The sequence below is a fragment of the Eretmochelys imbricata genome, chromosome 3, assembly GCF_965152235.1.
Source record: "Eretmochelys imbricata isolate rEreImb1 chromosome 3, rEreImb1.hap1, whole genome shotgun sequence".
Classification (NCBI taxonomy): Eukaryota; Metazoa; Chordata; order Testudines; family Cheloniidae; genus Eretmochelys; species Eretmochelys imbricata.
Genome location: NC_135574.1, coordinates 31833003 through 31851038, shown reverse-complemented (window position 1 = coordinate 31851038; position 18036 = coordinate 31833003). Strand labels below are relative to the sequence as shown.

The 18036-nt window shown below is 42.0% G+C and overlaps 1 protein-coding gene across 2 annotated transcripts in view; it reads left to right on the top strand.

Annotated features, from left to right (window-relative positions):
• The window catches only part of ASAP2 (ArfGAP with SH3 domain, ankyrin repeat and PH domain 2), a 166377-nt gene that overhangs the window by 55791 nt on the left and 92550 nt on the right, over positions 1–18036 (top strand). For both annotated transcript variants that reach the window (XM_077812548.1, XM_077812547.1), the window contains exons 4-5: positions 3999–4073; positions 8158–8207. In XM_077812548.1, the coding sequence (XP_077668674.1) occupies positions 3999–4073; positions 8158–8207 (125 nt within the window). The remainder of the gene's footprint in view (positions 1–3998; positions 4074–8157; positions 8208–18036) is intronic.

The window sequence follows — 18036 nt, the reverse complement described above, 5'->3', positions numbered from 1 at the left end:
ATCATGAGCATGGGATCATGGCTTCATGTGTCAGGGTTCCCTAGGAATATAACACAGAACTTTGTGAATCACCTCTTCAGCCAGAAGATGGATTCCTCTATACCCTGAAGAACTCCAGGGCTATCCTCTGCTTGCTGGGATATACATGTCTGCCCCAGGAGGAAGTTCCGCCGTTCATTGATCAGATCTAGACATGTGGTTCAGCAGTTTTTCCATCAGAGGCCCTACGAACCACCACATGAGAGACAAAGGGTTCAGAAGTCCCGCTTCCCTACACCCTCTGCAACAGGCTCTGTGTGTCAGTCTTAGTACCTGGCTCATTGTTGTTTTTGATGGCAGCTTGAGAGCCATGAAACACTAAGCCCAGCACCTCTTGACCCTGACATGCCATTTGAGGGGTCATCTAGCACTCTCTTTTTCAGCACCTTGACTGCAGTAACAATGGACAAGTGGGTGCTGAATGTCATCCACTGTGGCTATATGGTAGTTTGCCTCTCTTCCCCCTCTTGGGGACCACTGTCATGAGAGTATACTCAAACAAGAGGTGAACACCTTACTGCAGCAAGGATCCATAGAACATGTCCCTCCTCAGTACCAAGGGAGACTTACATGATTTACTTCCCCAAAAAGAAAGGCGATTGGAGACCAACCTCAGCCTTTGCCTTCTCAGCTGCTTCATTTGCAAACTCAGGTATCACGTGGTCACAACTAGAAACCCATCTTTAGAAGAGGGCATGTGGTTTACAGCTCTTGATATGAAGGACTTTCATCCTGCCCACAGACACTTCCTCAGATTCATAGTGGGCTCCGACCATTTTCAGTACAGAGTACTCCCTTCAGAATAGCAATTGCCCCCAGAGTATTTTCAAAGATATTACCAAGATAGTAGCAGATCATGTCAGACATTGTGGTCTCATTGTCTTCCCCTACCTCAACAACTGACACCTTGTCTGCAAGTCCCGCCAGGAAGCTTGTGCATCAACTTCCATGATGCTGCATCTCCTCTCCTTGCTGGGAGTCAGCATAAACATGAAAAAATGTGTTCTCATGCCTCGCACAATCTCTAGCTTCATCTGGGCAAGAGAGTACTGGCCTCAGGACAGGTTCTAGGCCATGAACAATATCCTAGCTTGCATCACAAACAACCCTTGAGTACCAGTCAAGTAATGTCTCTCTCTTAGGTCATATGGCCTCATGCACCTGCGTCACCCAGTTTCCAATACTCCACCTTTGTTGCCTTCAAACATGGCTGCAGTTGGTTAATGTCGTGTCTCCTCTGCTGTGGTGGACAAATCCTCATCAGGTATGCATGGGAATCTCCTTTCACCCTTCCTCTCTGGACAGGACCATTATTAGGACACATACCTATTATACTGAGGAGCCCACATGAACATACACACTGCATCAGATACCCGAACATCTTGAGAGTTCAGATCCACATCAGTATTCTGGAGTTGCAAGCAGTCTTTTCTTCTACATTAGCAAGTTGGGAGGAGTGAAATACACTTCCCTGTGTTCAGAAGCAGTCAGCCTCTAGAACAGGTGGATCAGTAGTTGAATCACCCTATCAGCAGCCTACCTTTCGGAGAAGCAAAATCTGCTTGCAGATTCCCTCAGCAGACATTTTGCATTCAACCATGAGTGGGAGCTCGACGACTTGGTACTGTGCAATATTTTCAATCTATGGGGAGCCCCAATCAGGGTCTGTTTGCCTCTCAAGCAAACAGAAAATGCACCACATATTGCTACCATCTATATGCTCGCACCCTCATCCTACTTAGGTACTTTTTGTCAATCGCCTGAAGTGGAATACAGCAGGGACCGTCTCTCAAAGAAGACTGGGAGGTTACTTACCTGTAACTGGAGGTTCTTCAATATGTGTGATCCCTTTCTGTATTCCAGTTCCTGCTCTCCCTTCCACTTTGCTTTTGATCTTATCTGATTCACGGTGGAGAAGGAACTGGAGAGGCAGTTGGACCAACGGACACAACTTTCAAATTCTCCGGCTCCAGACACATGGTGTGCATGTATAACTCTCAGTGGAACATAAATAAGGACCACACATCTTCAAGAACATCCAGTTTACAGGTAAGTAGCCTCCCCTTTCTTCATGTTTGAACACATTTATGTTGATGTGTAGATGATGGAATGCTAACCATGACTTAGCAGTCAGTGTGGAGCAGACAGATCACTTTCAGTACTGTGTCCCTAATCATGTTAAAACATTAGTGCTACCAATTTTTATTTTTCATGTGAAATTAATTCACATAAAAAGAGACTTCTTTTGAGCCATTGAGTCAAAATGACCTCTAGCCACAGAAAAGGTGCAATGTGATTGGTCATGTGAAAATGTATGTGCTGCCATCAATGTACCTCATCCCCCCTGTGAAGAACCCATCTTTAGACTTGAGTGTCTAGTCAGATCTCCACGCCTAATTACTCTTTGGCCTCTCTTCTGAGGCTTATATCAATAAGTGCCAAGTGCGTTGATGATTTTTTTTTTTTTTTTTTTTTTTTAACATGCATAGTTACCCTCTGAGGACAGTATTGGGACCACTGAGATCATTTTACTTAAGCCATCAAAGAGCCATTAGGTGGTAATTCTTGATATGTTGTGTTCTAGGCTGGAAATGAATCCCTTCTCTGCAATTATACTGCTTCAGACTCTCTTGAGAGACTGTTAGCACTGCTTAAATGACTGTAGGATTTGATATTAGGTGATATAAAATTCTTTGTATACCCTGAGTATTTTTGAAAATCCCACCCATTGTACACATTCTGTGCATTGCCTGGTTTCTGTGGGTGGAGGATGGGGTGGGGAAATCTTCCCTTAAAATAGTCTTCATATGTTAACATAAATTAATCTTTTTCATTGATGCAGTTCTGTTACACCATCTATTACTCTCAATGCAACGTGTATATTTGTACTAAGTCAGAATTTAACAGTGCCCACAGCTTGAACACTGTGCCTGAATCATATGATGAGATAAGATAAAACTCTTTATAGAGGTTTACAGGTATCTGCTATGCATGGTCGTACAGCATTATTTCTTGCTTTAGTTATTTTGTTTAATCAAAATGTTATGTGAATGTGGCTAAAGGTATGGCAATTAAATCCAAAATTGTGCTGTCTTTTCTCCTTTCTTTCTAAATGAAATGATTTTTTTCCCCTGTGATATTTTGCTTATTCTTAAGCGTTATGTCATCATAAAATCTTTAGTATCTTTTCCAAAATTAATATTTTTCTATTTAAAAATAAATTGTTCTTGCATACTTCTTTGAAAACCTACCCCTTTAAGAATGCATGTTACGTATATTATATATCCAAACAGCAGTCTTCAAAGGGCTAGATTCTGCCTCCTTTATGTTGAATAGTACCTTACTCCGTTAGTATTCCCAGCAATATAAACAGGACTTACTGCAGAATAAGGCACTAATCAACATGAGTAAGGGCAACAGTGTTTGAGATTAAACTGATAATCTGTAAGGTCTTGATCCTGCAAAGATTTGATATGTATGTTTAATTATGTGTGTTAAGTAGTTCCATTGAGTTCAGTGGGACTGCTCATGTACTTAAAGTTAAGCATACACAAGTATATACTGATGTGGTTTAAGAGATTGGAAAATAAATGATCAGCAATAGTAGGCTGAAATATATTAAATATAGAAAAAACTATATTAATATTATAATTTTAAAAAGACAAAAAGCAGATAGTGCAGAAATTAATGGACTCATTTTTGCAATCACTACTGGATGTTGTGCTTACTGCCATCCCAGCTACAGACACTTTGTATGTTTGGTAGTGTTTGCAGACGTGGGTTCAGTCATATTGCATGTATCTTCGATTACTGGTTGTACTAAAATTACTTACTAAACAGTATTAGGAGGAGAAATTAAAACTTTTCAAGTATTTGAGTGAAGCCAGAGAATGTAAATTTTTCATTATAGTCTGTTAAAAAAATCTTTAACTAAAATGTAATTTTAATTTTTATTACAGATTCAGAATATGAACAACATAATCACTTTCCCATTGGACAGTTTGCTTAAGGGAGACCTAAAAGGAGTAAAAGGGGTATGATAATTATTTATTTCTGTTTTTTTAAAGTTATTTTTGGTACAAATACATGTGGCTAATGTACCAATTTAATTTTAGTTAAGAAAATACATATGCTAGTATGCTACTTCACTACCAAGTAACTAAGGAATGCCCTTGATATCAGCTGTGAACTGAGTTACTTCTTTGCCTTTGTGGCTTAGTTATAGTACAGTGTGTAGTTAACTACAAAACCAAAGGACAAAGTTCCTTCAGAAGGTGTAATAATCTTGAAGCTATGGTAGAAGACTGCAAGAATTGTACAGAGCTCAGATAAAATATGTGGAGAAAGATGCTTAAGAACTTGTATTTAATTTAAAAGGATTATTATTAACATTATATAGCATTATAAACTTATCTGGAGCTTTACACATGAGTGGATGAAACTTTTTGTTTAGCATGAATAAATATAGAATTTAAACCAGTAGCTGAAAAATGTTACAGTATCATCTTTTGGATGCGTCCTGCCTGAGGTAATAACTGTGGCCTGAGTTGAATAAACTTAGAACCCTAATGTTGATGTGCTTTTGTAACGAATTCTAAGTCAATGGCCTGGGAGTTTTTTTAGCTTAGGGTCTGGGTTATTACTGAGCAATGAGGAAGCAACTGGAAGCAATTGTTCTGAAATTTTTAAATTAAAGGGGGAAAAAAGAATAAAAATCCTACAAAATACAAAATAGGCTGTAAACTGCAGCAAGGTAAAATGCTTCTTCAAAAAAAAAAATAGACAAAAATGTTCAGACCCTTTATCCTCCTTCTAGTTACCTCAATTTTTCCTCCCTCTTTTACTTTCTAACTTGTTCCTGCACTACAGGTCAATAACTGCTGCATATTTTTGTTTTCCTTCTTTCATAACTGAATTGGGAAAGAGATCCAAGGTCCCAATCCTGCAAAGACTTAGCAAGTGTTTTAACCTTACACATTGTATATAGTCCCTCCAATTGACAATGAAACTACTCACAGTACATAAAGTCAGGAATGTGCATGAGTCCACAGAATCAGAGCATTAGCGTGGGGACAAGAGACTTTCTTGCCTGTAGGGGAGGGTAGGAAAGTGATGGGAAGGAGAAGAGGAAAATAAGTCAAAGGGACTCAGGATTTTTTTTTAACTTTTCCTCTTTTTCTTTGTGTTAACAAACACTTTTTTTGTTTGCTTTGTGGGATTTTTTTCTTCATGTAAAATTGAGATTTTCTGCTTCTGCTGAAGGAGGAGAGAAGCTGAGAAGGATTTTTATTGCTAGCAGAAAGCTTGCGTATTCAAAGTACAAGAGCCAGTCAGAGTGAGGGAGTTTGAGTAGTCTCAGTGCAATTATATTAAATTATACAAATTGTGATACTAACAAACCAAATACAGGAAACTATAACTGGGGTAAAAAACAGCGCAGTTATGTTTTGGTAATAGTACAGTATCCCTGTATTATTCTGGACTGCCTGAGACCATTCCATTTCAGTGTAATATTGGGGTATGTTCAATAAGATAATTCATTTGATTTTTATTTTCACAACTAACCTGCACAAACAAATGAAACACAGGATTCATATAGCTCAGGGTACTGTGCATGGCAGCACACTGTACAAAGCAGCACATTGCTTTTTCAGGTTTCGGATGCCTCACCTTTGATTTGGTGTTTGTTCAAATGCAAAAGCAGTTTATTACAGTGCACTCTGCTGTATACGTTGATTCTGTTAATGTTATAAATGTAAAAAAAGGAGGGAGTAGAAATGCAGCAGAGTAAAAAAGAAAATACTGTCTTTGTTCTATAATGGTTTGAAAGTGCTATGCTGATGATTTCCTAAGCAGTCCTCCAAACATTTATGCAAGGGAGTAGCATTACTCATATGAGTAGTAAAATGAACAAGGAGTACTTGTGGCACCTTAGAGACTAACACATTTATTTGAGCATAAGCTTTTCGTGGGCTAAAGCTCACTTCATCAGATGCATGCAGTGGAAAATACAGTAGGAAGATTATATATACAGAGAACATGAAGAAAATGGTGTTGCCATACCAACTCTAACGAGACTCATCGATTAAGGTGGGCTATTATCAGCAGGAGAAAAAAAAACTTTTGTAGTGATAATCAGGATGGCCCATTTCAAACAGTTGACAAGAAGGTGTGAGTAACAGTAGGGAAAAAATTAGCATAGGGAAATAGTTTTTACTTTGTATAATGGCAGAGGGGCATTGCTGGCACAACCACATTTTCTCTAACCCCTCAGACAGAGACAAACACCTACAAGATCTCTATCAAGCATTCTTACAACTACAATACCCACCTGCTGAAATGAAGAAACAGATTGACAGAGCCAGAAGAGTACCCAGAAGGCACCTACTACAGGACAGGCTCAACAAAGAAAATAATAGAATGCCACTAGCTGTCACCTTCAGCCCCCAACTAAAACCTCCCCAGCGCATCATCAAGGATCTACAACCTATCCTGAAGGACGATCCCTCACTCTCAGAGATCTTGGGAGACAGGCCAGTCCTCGCTTACAGACAGCCCCTCAACTTGAAGCAAATACTCACCAGCAACCACACAACAAAAACACTAACACAGGAACCTATCTTTGTAACAAAGCCTGTTGCCAACTGTGTCCACATATCTATTCAAGGGACACCATCATAAGACCTAATCACATCAGCCACGCCATTGGGGCTCGTTCACCTGCACATCTACTACCAGTGTGATATATGCCATCATGTGCCAGCAATGCCCCTCTGCCCTGTACATTGGTCAGACTGGACAATCTCAATGCAAAAGAATAAATGGACATAAATCAGACATCAAGAATTATAACATTCAAAAACCAGTCGGAGAACACTTCAATCTCTTTGGTCACTCGATTACAGACTTAAAAGTGGCAATTAGTCAACAAAAAAAACTTCAAAAACAGACTCCAACAAGAAACTGCAGAACTGGAATTAATTTGCAAACTGGACACAATTAAATTAGGTTTGAATGAAGACTGGGAGTGGAAGTCCCCCCCCCTCCCCCTTTCTGGTGATACTAGCCCACCTTAATTGATGAGTTTTGTTAGAGTTGGTATGGCAACACCCATTTTTTCATGGTGTGTGTGTGTGTGTCTTCCTACTGTATTTTCCACTGCATGCATCTGGTGAAGTGGGCTTTAGCCCACGAAAGCTTATGCTCAAATAAATGTGTTAGTCTCTAAGGTGCCACAAGTACTCCTCGTTTTTTTGCTGACACACTCTAACATGGCTACCACTCTGAAACATGTCATGAGTAGTGTCACTGATGCTAAGGATTTGGAAGAGTGGGCCCTCAGTCTTTACAATGCTGTTGCCTTGGTCTGTGGTTGATGTGAATAATTATGAATATGGATTTCATAAGTAAATTTTTTAAGGAAGTATGTGGTTCCTGTTATGTATTATCAGTTTGTTTCCTAATTTTGATAGTTAATAATGTTGTTTGATCTATAATGGGCTGATCTCTCTAATCATGTAATAAAACAATTGAATGCCGTGTAAAAATAAGCACTTATCCAAGTTATCTTGTGCTCAGAGCCAAATCCTCTAGTTCGCTTTTTTTGAAGTCCAGGGAAATTCTGCATCTGAGTTAGGATGCAGGATTTCAGCCAGTAGGACCTAATCCTATTCCCACTGAAGTCAAATGACTAAATCTTTACTAAAGACTTGATTGTACCATTTAGGCAAAGACTTTCAGGTAGTGCAGAGCTGAATTGCCTCAAGGGCTGTTCTAGAGGCCAAATGCCTTTCTGAGCTATGCAGCATATAGGGGGAGCATGCACACTGCCACATGATTTTTGAAGGATGCACCGTAATCTGTTCCCCATGCATACTTGCATGCAGCTGTGCACTCCTGGAGTAGTAGTTAGGAAACAGTCCTTACACACACCTAAGGTCTTTTTGCCCAGTTCGTATGTGAGCTGCACAAAGTGGGGCAGAGAGAGGAAGGGCTCCTTGTTCCCTGTCAATCCTGTACTGAGCACCCACAACAGCGCCTGGGCCTGGAAGATTAGATCTGCTGTGTTTTTGTAGCAAATATTTAGCCATGTTTAATGTGTTTTTCCTATGTTGACAGGATCTGAAAAAGCCTTTTGATAAGGCTTGGAAGGACTACGAAACAAAAGTGTAAGTATTTCCCTTTTAATAAAAGTGTAGAGTATAATTTGAAATGTAGAGGTGGTGGTGGTTTATATTATTGTAACACCTCGAGGCCCCACCTGGTGCCAAGATTTTGATACTGATGGCAGGTATATCATGTGCTTGAAGTGGATCGGTATCAGTATAACTGGAGTTAGGTGCCCAGATCCTTTTGGGTCAACTGAGTCAAATACTGTGGGATCTGGCACAATTTACTCCGGTGAGTCACTTTCTTGATGTGGTGTGGTGCTGAGTATAAGTGGCACTAAAGTCGACCTTAGTTGACATTGTGTATCCAACTGAAACGGCCATAAGATCCCTCTGAGTCAATATAACTCAGTGCCTAGGCTCCAGGTCTGTTATCTTGGGTAAATCATTTGTTAGTGATTTAGTGCCTAGTATCAATGATAACCAGGTTGGTGGATTTGCCCAAGTCATTGGGTCCAGTGCCAGCACAACTGACTTCTCTGATGTGCCACTTACTAAAGGGTGTTATACCTTATTTCAGCATCGACAGGGTTGCCTGATTTGTCATGGGTAGCTGAGTTTGAGTCCAAATACACTTCTACCCTGATATAACACGACCTGATATAACACGAATTTGGATATAACGTGGTAAAGCAGTGCTCCTGGGGGGAGGGGCTGCGCGCTCTGGTAGATCAAAGCAAGTTCGATATAATGTGGTTTTACCTGTAACGCGGTAAGATTTTTTTGGCTCCGGAGGACAGCGTTATATCGAGGTAGAGGTGTATCCAGCACCCTTGATTTTCTGGCACCATACTTGATTTTCTGGCACTATACTGAGTAGTCCAGTATTGAGTATCCAGCAACACAGGATCAGGAGAATCTGATGCTGTGACACTGTCTTACATCAGTGGTTCACAGATGGACTGAGTCTGGTTCTGAGAACCTGGCACCATTGATTTTGGTTTTTATAGGTGGGATCATAGTCTCTTGATCATTTGGAGTCTGAGTTGGCATCCCTAAATGTTGGCATTGTGCCCCAGAGTTTCTCCAGTGGTCAGATGCTTAGTTACATGTAAACTCTGTTCAGAGATGGTGGTTTACTCCCAGAATCCTCAGTCATAGTTGACTGAGGCTCTAGGCATTCCTTTTGTGGGAGTCCCTCCAGATGAAAATCAGTAGAACTGACAAATTTTCAGGCTGACAATTCTGAGGAGGACCCAGAATGGCCTTAGTAGCTACAGAATTCTTCAACTGGGTCCCCTAAACAAGGTGTTCTTGAGTGCCAAGACATCCTGGGTTCTGAAATCTTGAAAGAACTTTACCCATGCTGAGACTGAGGTAGCTCCAGTGCCTATGATGTCTCCTTCAGTGTCACACTACTTATTGGTTCTGAAGGTGACTAAGACCTCAAAGATGGTGCTGATGGCCTGACTTTGAAACTGTCCAAGGTTGTTACCGCCTAAAGACATCTAGGTTTCAAATTCTAGTCTCAATGCTTTGTTTTGGAAGACAGGCTATAACGAGCTTCCCTAAAGTCCACTCTAACATTGTGATGGTGGATCACTATCTGAATGCTTGTCCTATTCATGTACAAATCCAGGTTTTCTCACCCCCCTACCCCCATACACACACAAACTCACTCTCCTGCTGGTAATAGCTCATCCAAAGTGACCACTCTCCCTACAATGTGCATGATAATCAAGATGGGCCATTTCCAGCACAAATCCAGGTACAATCAATTATATATTGATATCCCCCAAGCTTCAAGGAGCAACAGTTTAAAACAAATACATCAATTATAAAAAAAAGAAATTTCGGTAGCCACTGCTGGGACCACACTGCCTTGGTAGCACAGGACTCAATTCAAGTTGAATTTGGCCTTCTGATGCTATATTTCTGATGCTTTATTCCTGGAGCCTATTCTACAGCAGTGCCGGAAAGTCTTTGGATTTTCCTCCTCAGTTTGAACACTACAGGCTATTTGATTCAGGTGCAGCTCAGAAGTGTTTTCATGATGTTTTAAATTTACCTAAGCTTGAATCTGCAGGTAGTGACAATGCCCAGTGCGAAAGCACTTCAACTTATAAATTTGGGATTCTTAACTGAGATTGAAAACACTGGTTGCTCGGAATTGTTGGTTTTGAAGTGCTATTCCTTGGTCACTCAGCACTGAAAATTGTTATCTACATGGTGACATTGGTATCATATTGCCTCTTTCTACAGGACTAATTCCAATCCTGTATTGGACTAGTCCAACTAATTAATTGTTGGATTAATTAACTAATTAATTGTGGATACCCTAATTAATCGGGTATCCACAAGATTCTTTTCTATTTAAGCAGCACAGTGTTTTGCTATCCTGACATGATTGTTTCAGACATCAGGGTATTCATGTCTGTATCTAGACTTTGGTTCACAGACAGGTTCCGTTTACACTGTAACTGTGAGATACCTTTATCCCGGTTACATCTGTGGTCTCCTTAAGACTGATTGCAAAGGAACTATCCCGTCTTCGCACTACTTATACCTGAACCACTTATGTCTCAGGTCATTCAAGAAACAGAAGGTGAAGATAACACGTGCTTGTTAGGGAATTCCTCTCTCTTCTCCCTTTGCATCTACGGTAATATTTCCAGGTGGTGGCTTGGGATCTGCATCAAGTTCTCCAGCCATTTCCAGGCTTGTAAATTCTGTAGGATTCTGGAGTTGAAAACTATGTGTTTGGTAGATTCTCTCCCTTAGACTGATTTGCTGAAGGGGGAAGGGAAATTTATGTACAGGCAAATTCTTTGAACTGTGTTCTTGTACAACTGTGCAAATATCTTAGCTAGCTCATACACCCTTTTGTCTTCCCAGGTGTTCATTCTTCTGACTATATTGGTAGGTATTCAGCCAATCCAAAGGCAGCAGTTTTCATAGAATTTACAAAGCTGCTACTTGAAGCAAAGATTTGTCCCTCAGTGAGGTCTGATTTGGGAGAGCGCAAAATTGTGGCCTCTTCTAATACTTTCTTGATTTGCCATCCAGAGGTAATGCCTGTTTGAGCAGTTTTGCAGTTCTTGTTCGCCTATAAATCCTCAGCCTACCTTCCCCGTGTGCTGTGCTACTCATTAATCTCCCACAAGTGAGAAAACACGTAAAAGAAGAAGGAGGTTGTTCAAGTGTGTCACCTCTACATATTCTTCTCGTGTCTACACACCTTTTCCCACTTTTTTTGAAGCCTCAGCTAAAGAATTCCAAAACTGGGGAAGGAACTGAAAGGCAGTTGGAACTCCTCCATTTTATACCCTTGTATTCTTCACAAGGGGAGTGTGAAGGATGGGCAAGTGGCCCCAATAGACGCTGCTTTCTAGAAGATTTTATATCCAGGAGGTGCCATTCCCACCAATTTTAATATGTCTAGATTACACTCTTGAAGACCATAGTTACTGGTAAAAAGATCCCTCTATCTTCAGACTGTGTCATTAGGAACTTCTGGTGTAGCCTTATAAAGTGTAAATTATTTAAAACCAGTTCTTTTTTCTTACCTGCCGCGCCCTGCGTTCAGTGTTCTTATGGTCTGATGATACCTCTAATACATGACAGTGGAACTGGTCAAATCATGGCTGTTTGGCTAGACCTGGTTAGTGTGGTGCATAGACTTATTTTTTTGTTGTTTTCTCTCCTTGCACTCTCATTACTTCTCCCATGTGCTTATACGCTGACAGCAGACATGCAGAGGGAGCATATGGAGAAGGAATGCATGTGTCAGAAAACCTGCTCAGTCTTCCAGCAGGCAGACCATATTTAACAAAGTGATGAGCCAAATCTCACCCACACATGTCAGTTTTATCAGCCCTATTGTGGTGTATTAGATGTTTATGATGTGATATCAGCTCTTGCACTGTAGCCTTGCTGTAGTGTGGTGGTATTTACTCATTGATTTGTATTATGGTAGTGCCTCCAATGTCATAGGCACATTCCAGACATCATATAAAACACAGTTCCTGTCCCCCAAATTGATTTTAAATTATTTTTAGTTTTTAAAGAGCATTTATTTATTACTTTGTAAGGCAGTGAATATGTCTGTCAGTTTTGTGCTAGGAGCTCTACTGCTACGAAAGTAAAAACAATGAAAGTAGATGGTCTGTTTTGACTATGGCTGGTGCCCTTCTTCTCTCATCTGCTATCCCTCCCATTCAATTTTGAAAGCTACAAATGAATTCATTACACTCTTCACTACACGTATGAAATACTCTTGCAAATAAACAGACTGTTATTTGAGTGTGTATATAAATGTTGCGTGCGTGCGTGTATACATATATATATATATAAATATAAATGCTTTTTTCACTTGGGTGAATTCACTTAATTATTCCTCTCCCCCCAAAATGGCAAAGCTCAAACTGTTAAGACCATTTGAGTTTTTGGAATGTAAAAGGCCATGTCTATGCTTACTAGGGATCGATGCTGCTGTGATTGATGCAGTGGGGGTCGATTTAGCATGTCTAATGAAGACCCGCTAAATTGACTGCAGAGTGCTCTCTGGTCGACTCCGGTACTCAACCGGAATGAGAAGATTAAGGTAAGACGACAGGAGGGCTTCTCCTGTTGACACAGTGTAGCGTAGGCACTGCAGTAAGTCGACCTAAGCTATGCTGACTGTTATTTATGTAGCTGGAGTAGCTTAACTTAAGTCGACTTACTGCGGTAGAGTAGACAAGGCCTCCGTGTCTGAAATTTTCTTGTAAAAGCCCGAGTCCTCATCCATACCCCCACGCTTGGACTCAGTAGATAGTTAAACTATTTTTTCCATATTGCAGTATAGTATTCCTTTTGGCCAAGTATAGCATAGTAAATTTCAGGATATAGTGCTCTCTTGCTCTCCAGTGGAGAGGGAGGCCACTCTGCCTCATTGTCTTGGGGTTTAGTCCTCTGCCTTGGGTCGCACCAGTGGGTCTGAGCCATAAGCAGTCTAGAGCTCTGGGCCCATCTGACAAACACACAGCAACGCAATAGGGCTTACAGCAAGTAATAGTCTAGGGCCCCAGCCTTTGGGGTGGGCTGGTAGCAGGCTGTAGTCTAAGCTTCCCGGCACAGGCAGCCAGCACAAGTGATAAGTAACAGTCAGCATGTATTTATCAAGAACAAATTGTGTCAAACTAACCTGATAGCTTTCTTTGACAGAATAACAAGCTTTGTGGATAGGGGTGAAGCAGTAGATGTGGTATATCTTGACTTTAGTAAGGCTTTTGATACTGTCTCACATGACCTTTTCATAAACAAACTAGGTAAATACAACCTAGATGGAGCTACTATAAGTTAGGTGTATAACTGGTTGGAAAATCATTCCCAGAGAGTAGTTATCAGTGGTTCACAATCATGCTGGAAGGGCATAGCGAGTGGGGTCCTGCAGGGATCGGTTCTGTTCAATATCATCATCAATGATTTAGATAATGTCATAGAGACTACATATAAAGTTTGCGGGCGACACTAAGCTGGGAGGGATTGCAAGTGTTTTGGAGGATAGGATTAAAATTCAAAATGATCTGGACAAACTGGAGAAATGGTCTGAAGTAAATAGGATGAAATTGAATAAGGACAAATGCAAAGTACTCCACTTAGGAAGGAACAATCAGTTGCACACAAATGGGAAATGACTGCCTAGGAAGGAGCACTGTGGAAAAAGATCTGGGGGGGTCATAGTGGACCACAAGCTAAATATGAGTCAATAGTGTAACGCTGTTGCAAAAAAAACTAAACATCATTCTGGGATGTATTAGCAGGAGTATTGTAAGCAAGACACAAGAAGTAATTCTTTCACTCTGCTCTGATTAGGCCTCTACTGGAGTATTGTGTCCAATTCTGGGCACCACATTTCAGGAAAGATGTGGACAAATTGGAGAAAGTCCAGAGAAGAGCAAAAAAGAAAGGTTAAAGGTCTAGAAAACATGACCTATGAGTGAAGATTGGAAAAAATTGGGTTTGTTTAGTCTGGAAAAGAAGACTGAGAGGGGACATGATAGAACCACCCTGACTGTTAAGAAGTTTTTCATAATGTCCAATCTACACCTACTTCATTTTATGTACTTGATAAGTTTTCAAGTACAAAAAAGGTTGTTAAAAGGAAGAGGGAGAAGAATTGTTTTTGTTAATCACTGGAGGATAGGACAAGAAGGAATGGGCTTAAATTGCATCAAGGGAGGTGTAGATTGGACTTCTTAACTGTTAAGGTGGTTAAGCACGGGAATAAATTGCCTAGGGAGGTTGTGGAATCTCCATCATTAGAGATTTTTAAGAGTAAGTGTAGCGAGGTGGGACTCACCAGTGCGATGCCTCCTGCTGGTAGTCCTGGGAATTAGCTCTCCAGCCTCCGGAGTGCCCTCTGCAGGCCGGTGTCCCACTTGCCTCAGGCCCCCCGTGTCCCTCCCGGTGCCCCTTCATCTTGGGTGCTTCCCCCAGCAGTACACCCTCTCTCTGGGTCTTCCCACCCAGGGGAAGCCCCAACCCTCTATCCCCACCTCACCTCAGTCTATGGCTACTGCCAGTCACCATCTAGACCCCGCTCACTGGGGCAGACTGCAGTGTAAAAGCCCTTCATCATTGGCCAAAGGGGGTTTGGACCTGCTGCCTTTGCCTACCCTCTGGGCTGCAGCCTCTGCAAACCCAGTACCTGGTTTGGCCTTGCACAAGGCCTGCAGCCTGGGGAGTTGCCAGGCAGGAGCTCCCCAGCCCTGCTCTGTTGTCTGCACCCTCAGCTCCCAGGCAGCTAGGTCCATCTCCCTCTGAAGCTGGAGGGAGAGTGACTAGCTCCTGGCTCATAGCTCTTTCATCAGGGCCAGCTGTGGCCTAATTGGGGCATGGCCCAGCTGTGGCTGCTTCCCCAATCAGCCTGGGCTTGCTGCTTAGGAGCGGGGTAACTGCGCTGGTAGAGTAAGTTAGACAAACACCTGTCAGGAATGGTCTAGATCAGTGCTACTCAAAGTGGTGATCCACGGACTGGTGCCGGTCCATGAGCCATTGGCTGCCAGTCTGCGCACACACTGGAAAAAAAAAATTGCCAGTCCCTCACATCAGATAGCTTGAGAAGCACTGATCTAGATAATACTTAGATGACCTTTCTAGGTCCCTTCCAGTCCAGTGATTCTGTGATAATATTTAGTGCTGCTCTTTGCCTTTTCTGTAGCCCCTTATGTTCACAAAGAGTTTGGTGGTGGTAGCAGTGTTCCTACGGAGGTTAAGAGTTCACATGTTCACTTGCCTAGATGACTGGCTGGTGAGAAGCTGGTCCTGGTCTCAGGTCTGTCCAGCACAGCCATTCTCCAGAGAAGTCAATCCTGTCACCTGTACAGAAATTCCAATTTATTGGAGTAGTCCTGGATTTTAGGAAGGCCTTTGTGTCCTGCTGGCACAAGCTTCCAGCTATGTTTGCAATTTCAAACATTGTATGCCATTGCTCTAGACTTAAAGGCACATTGTGGCACTACAAAACAGAACTCCCTAAAGCGTCTAGGACACAAGACAGCATGTACTTACCTAGTGCAGTATGCCAGACTGCACTTCAGAAAGTTACAAGGTTGGTTAGTATTGGTGTATTCACCAGTGTTTCATCATAGGGACATGGTGGTCCAAGTACCAAATCAGGTCTTGTCCTGTCTGGACTCATGGACACAACCCTCCAGTGTTTGTGTTGGACTTCACTTTGCTGCTCCAAAACAGATGCTCACCTTCGTTACAGATGCACTGGAACTAGATTGGGGGGAAATCACTTGGGTGTCCTGCTGGCACAAGCTCTTTGGTCTGCCTAGGATCTAAAGCTACATATAAATGTAAGGAAATTGTGAGCCGTCCATTTGGCTTGTATAGTGTTTCTTCCACACATTGAGCAAAAGAATTTGTTGGTGCTAACAGACAAAAGAGCAGCCAGGTTTTATGTGAATAAGCAATGAGAAGCTCGATCAATGCAGTTGTGCCAAGAAGCAATTCTCCTTGGTGATTTCCACATCCCCACTTGGATCCACCTTTCAGGGATGCAGAATGTTCTGGCAGGTCACCTAAGCAGGTTTATCATTCACCATAAGTGATCCCTTTGTCCAGATATTTCCAGATAAATTTTCCAGCTCTGGGGAACTCCCACAGAAGCAAGAGGCCAACAGAACATGTCATCAGTTTTGTTCCCTAGCCTGGGTTCTTTGACAAATGCCCTCCTATTACCATGATCAAATGGCCTGCTGTATGCCTCCCCTCTGTTTCTGCTCCTGCTCAAAATCAAACAAGACCAGGCTCACCTTATACTCATAGCTCCAGCATGGCCCCATCAGTACTGATTTTCAGCTTCAGTAGCCTTATTGATCAGATCTCCACTGTCACTCCTGCTCGAAACAGACATGGTCTCTCAGGACCATGGCCACCTTCTACATCCCAACCTGAAGGCCCTTCACCTGATTGTCTGGATGCTTCATGGCTGATGTAGTTGGAAGTGGTTTATTTTTAAGGGAGCACAGGAAGTGCTTCTGAATAGTAGAAAGCCTTTGACGAGGGGTATTTACCTGATTAAATGAAAAAGATTCTCCATCTGCTCCTAGCAAAAAGACATTTCCATGGCCCGGACTGTTATCCAGCATATATTGAACAATCTCTTGCTCCTGAAACAACAATGGTTAACTATTAATTCCATCAAAGTACACCTGGTGGCTGTGTTGGCTTTCCACCCTTGTGTTGACAACTGCTCACTCTTCTCGCATCCTATGTGTGTCTGATTTTTGAAAGGTCTGGACAGATTATATCCACAGGTACAGGACCCTGTCTCTGTGTGGAACTTGAATCTAGGTTTAGCAAAGCTGATGGGTCCTCCCTTTGAGCCACTGGTGACAGGTTCTCTGCTATGCCTTTCAATGAAAGTGGCTATTTAGTTGCCATTACCTCAGCCAGGAGAGTGGGGAATTGCGAGCTCTAGTATCATAATCTCCCTGTATGGTCTTCTATAGAGAGAAAGTTTTACTTTTGCCCTCACCTGAAGTTTCTTACTGAAGAGGTTTCCAGTTTTCACATTAACCAAGCAATCTGTTTACTGATCTTCTTTCCAAAGCCTCATGCCCATAAAGATGAGGAAAAGCTCTACACTCTAGGTGGTAGAAGAGCTGTGGCTTTTTATCTGAACCAGACTTACCATTAAGGTCTTTGGTGGAACTGTTCATCGCAATTGCAGACAGAATGAAAGGCTGTCCAGCGTCCACCCAAACAGTCTCTTCGTGGATATCCACTTGTTTTTGATTATGCTACCAGCTGACAGATGTGACACCCCGGAGAAGAGTCTTGGCACAGTCAAACAGGTCTCAGGTAGCTTCTGTGGCCTCTCCCATCTTGGACATTTACAAGGTGGAAACCCGGTCATTATGCCATACATTTGCCTCTCATTATGCCATCTCTCAGCAATTCAGAGATGATGCCTGGTTTGGATGAGTAATCCTCTGTTCCCTATTCAAGTAGACTCCAAGCCAACCTCCAGTTTGTACTGCTTGTGAGACCTACAGTGGAATGGACATGTGCCATCACTCAAAGAAAAGGTTACTAATCTTTTTCCATGATTGTTGTTCTTCTAGCTGTGTTGTGCACGTTCATTTCATGATCCGTCATCCTTCCCCTCTCTATTGGAGTGTGTCCAGTAGGAAGGAACTGATGGGTTCTAGGGCCAGCTCTGCCATTTACACCTGCATGTAGTAGCTTGGGGTAGCAGAGGGCACTTGGGTTGCTCCGTCGGGTACCACTGAGGGAAAAATCTGACAACTGGGCACACATGGAGCTACAGAGGAACATGTGTAACACATCCTGAAGAACAACAGTTACGGTAAAAGGTTAGTTAAAGGTTTCT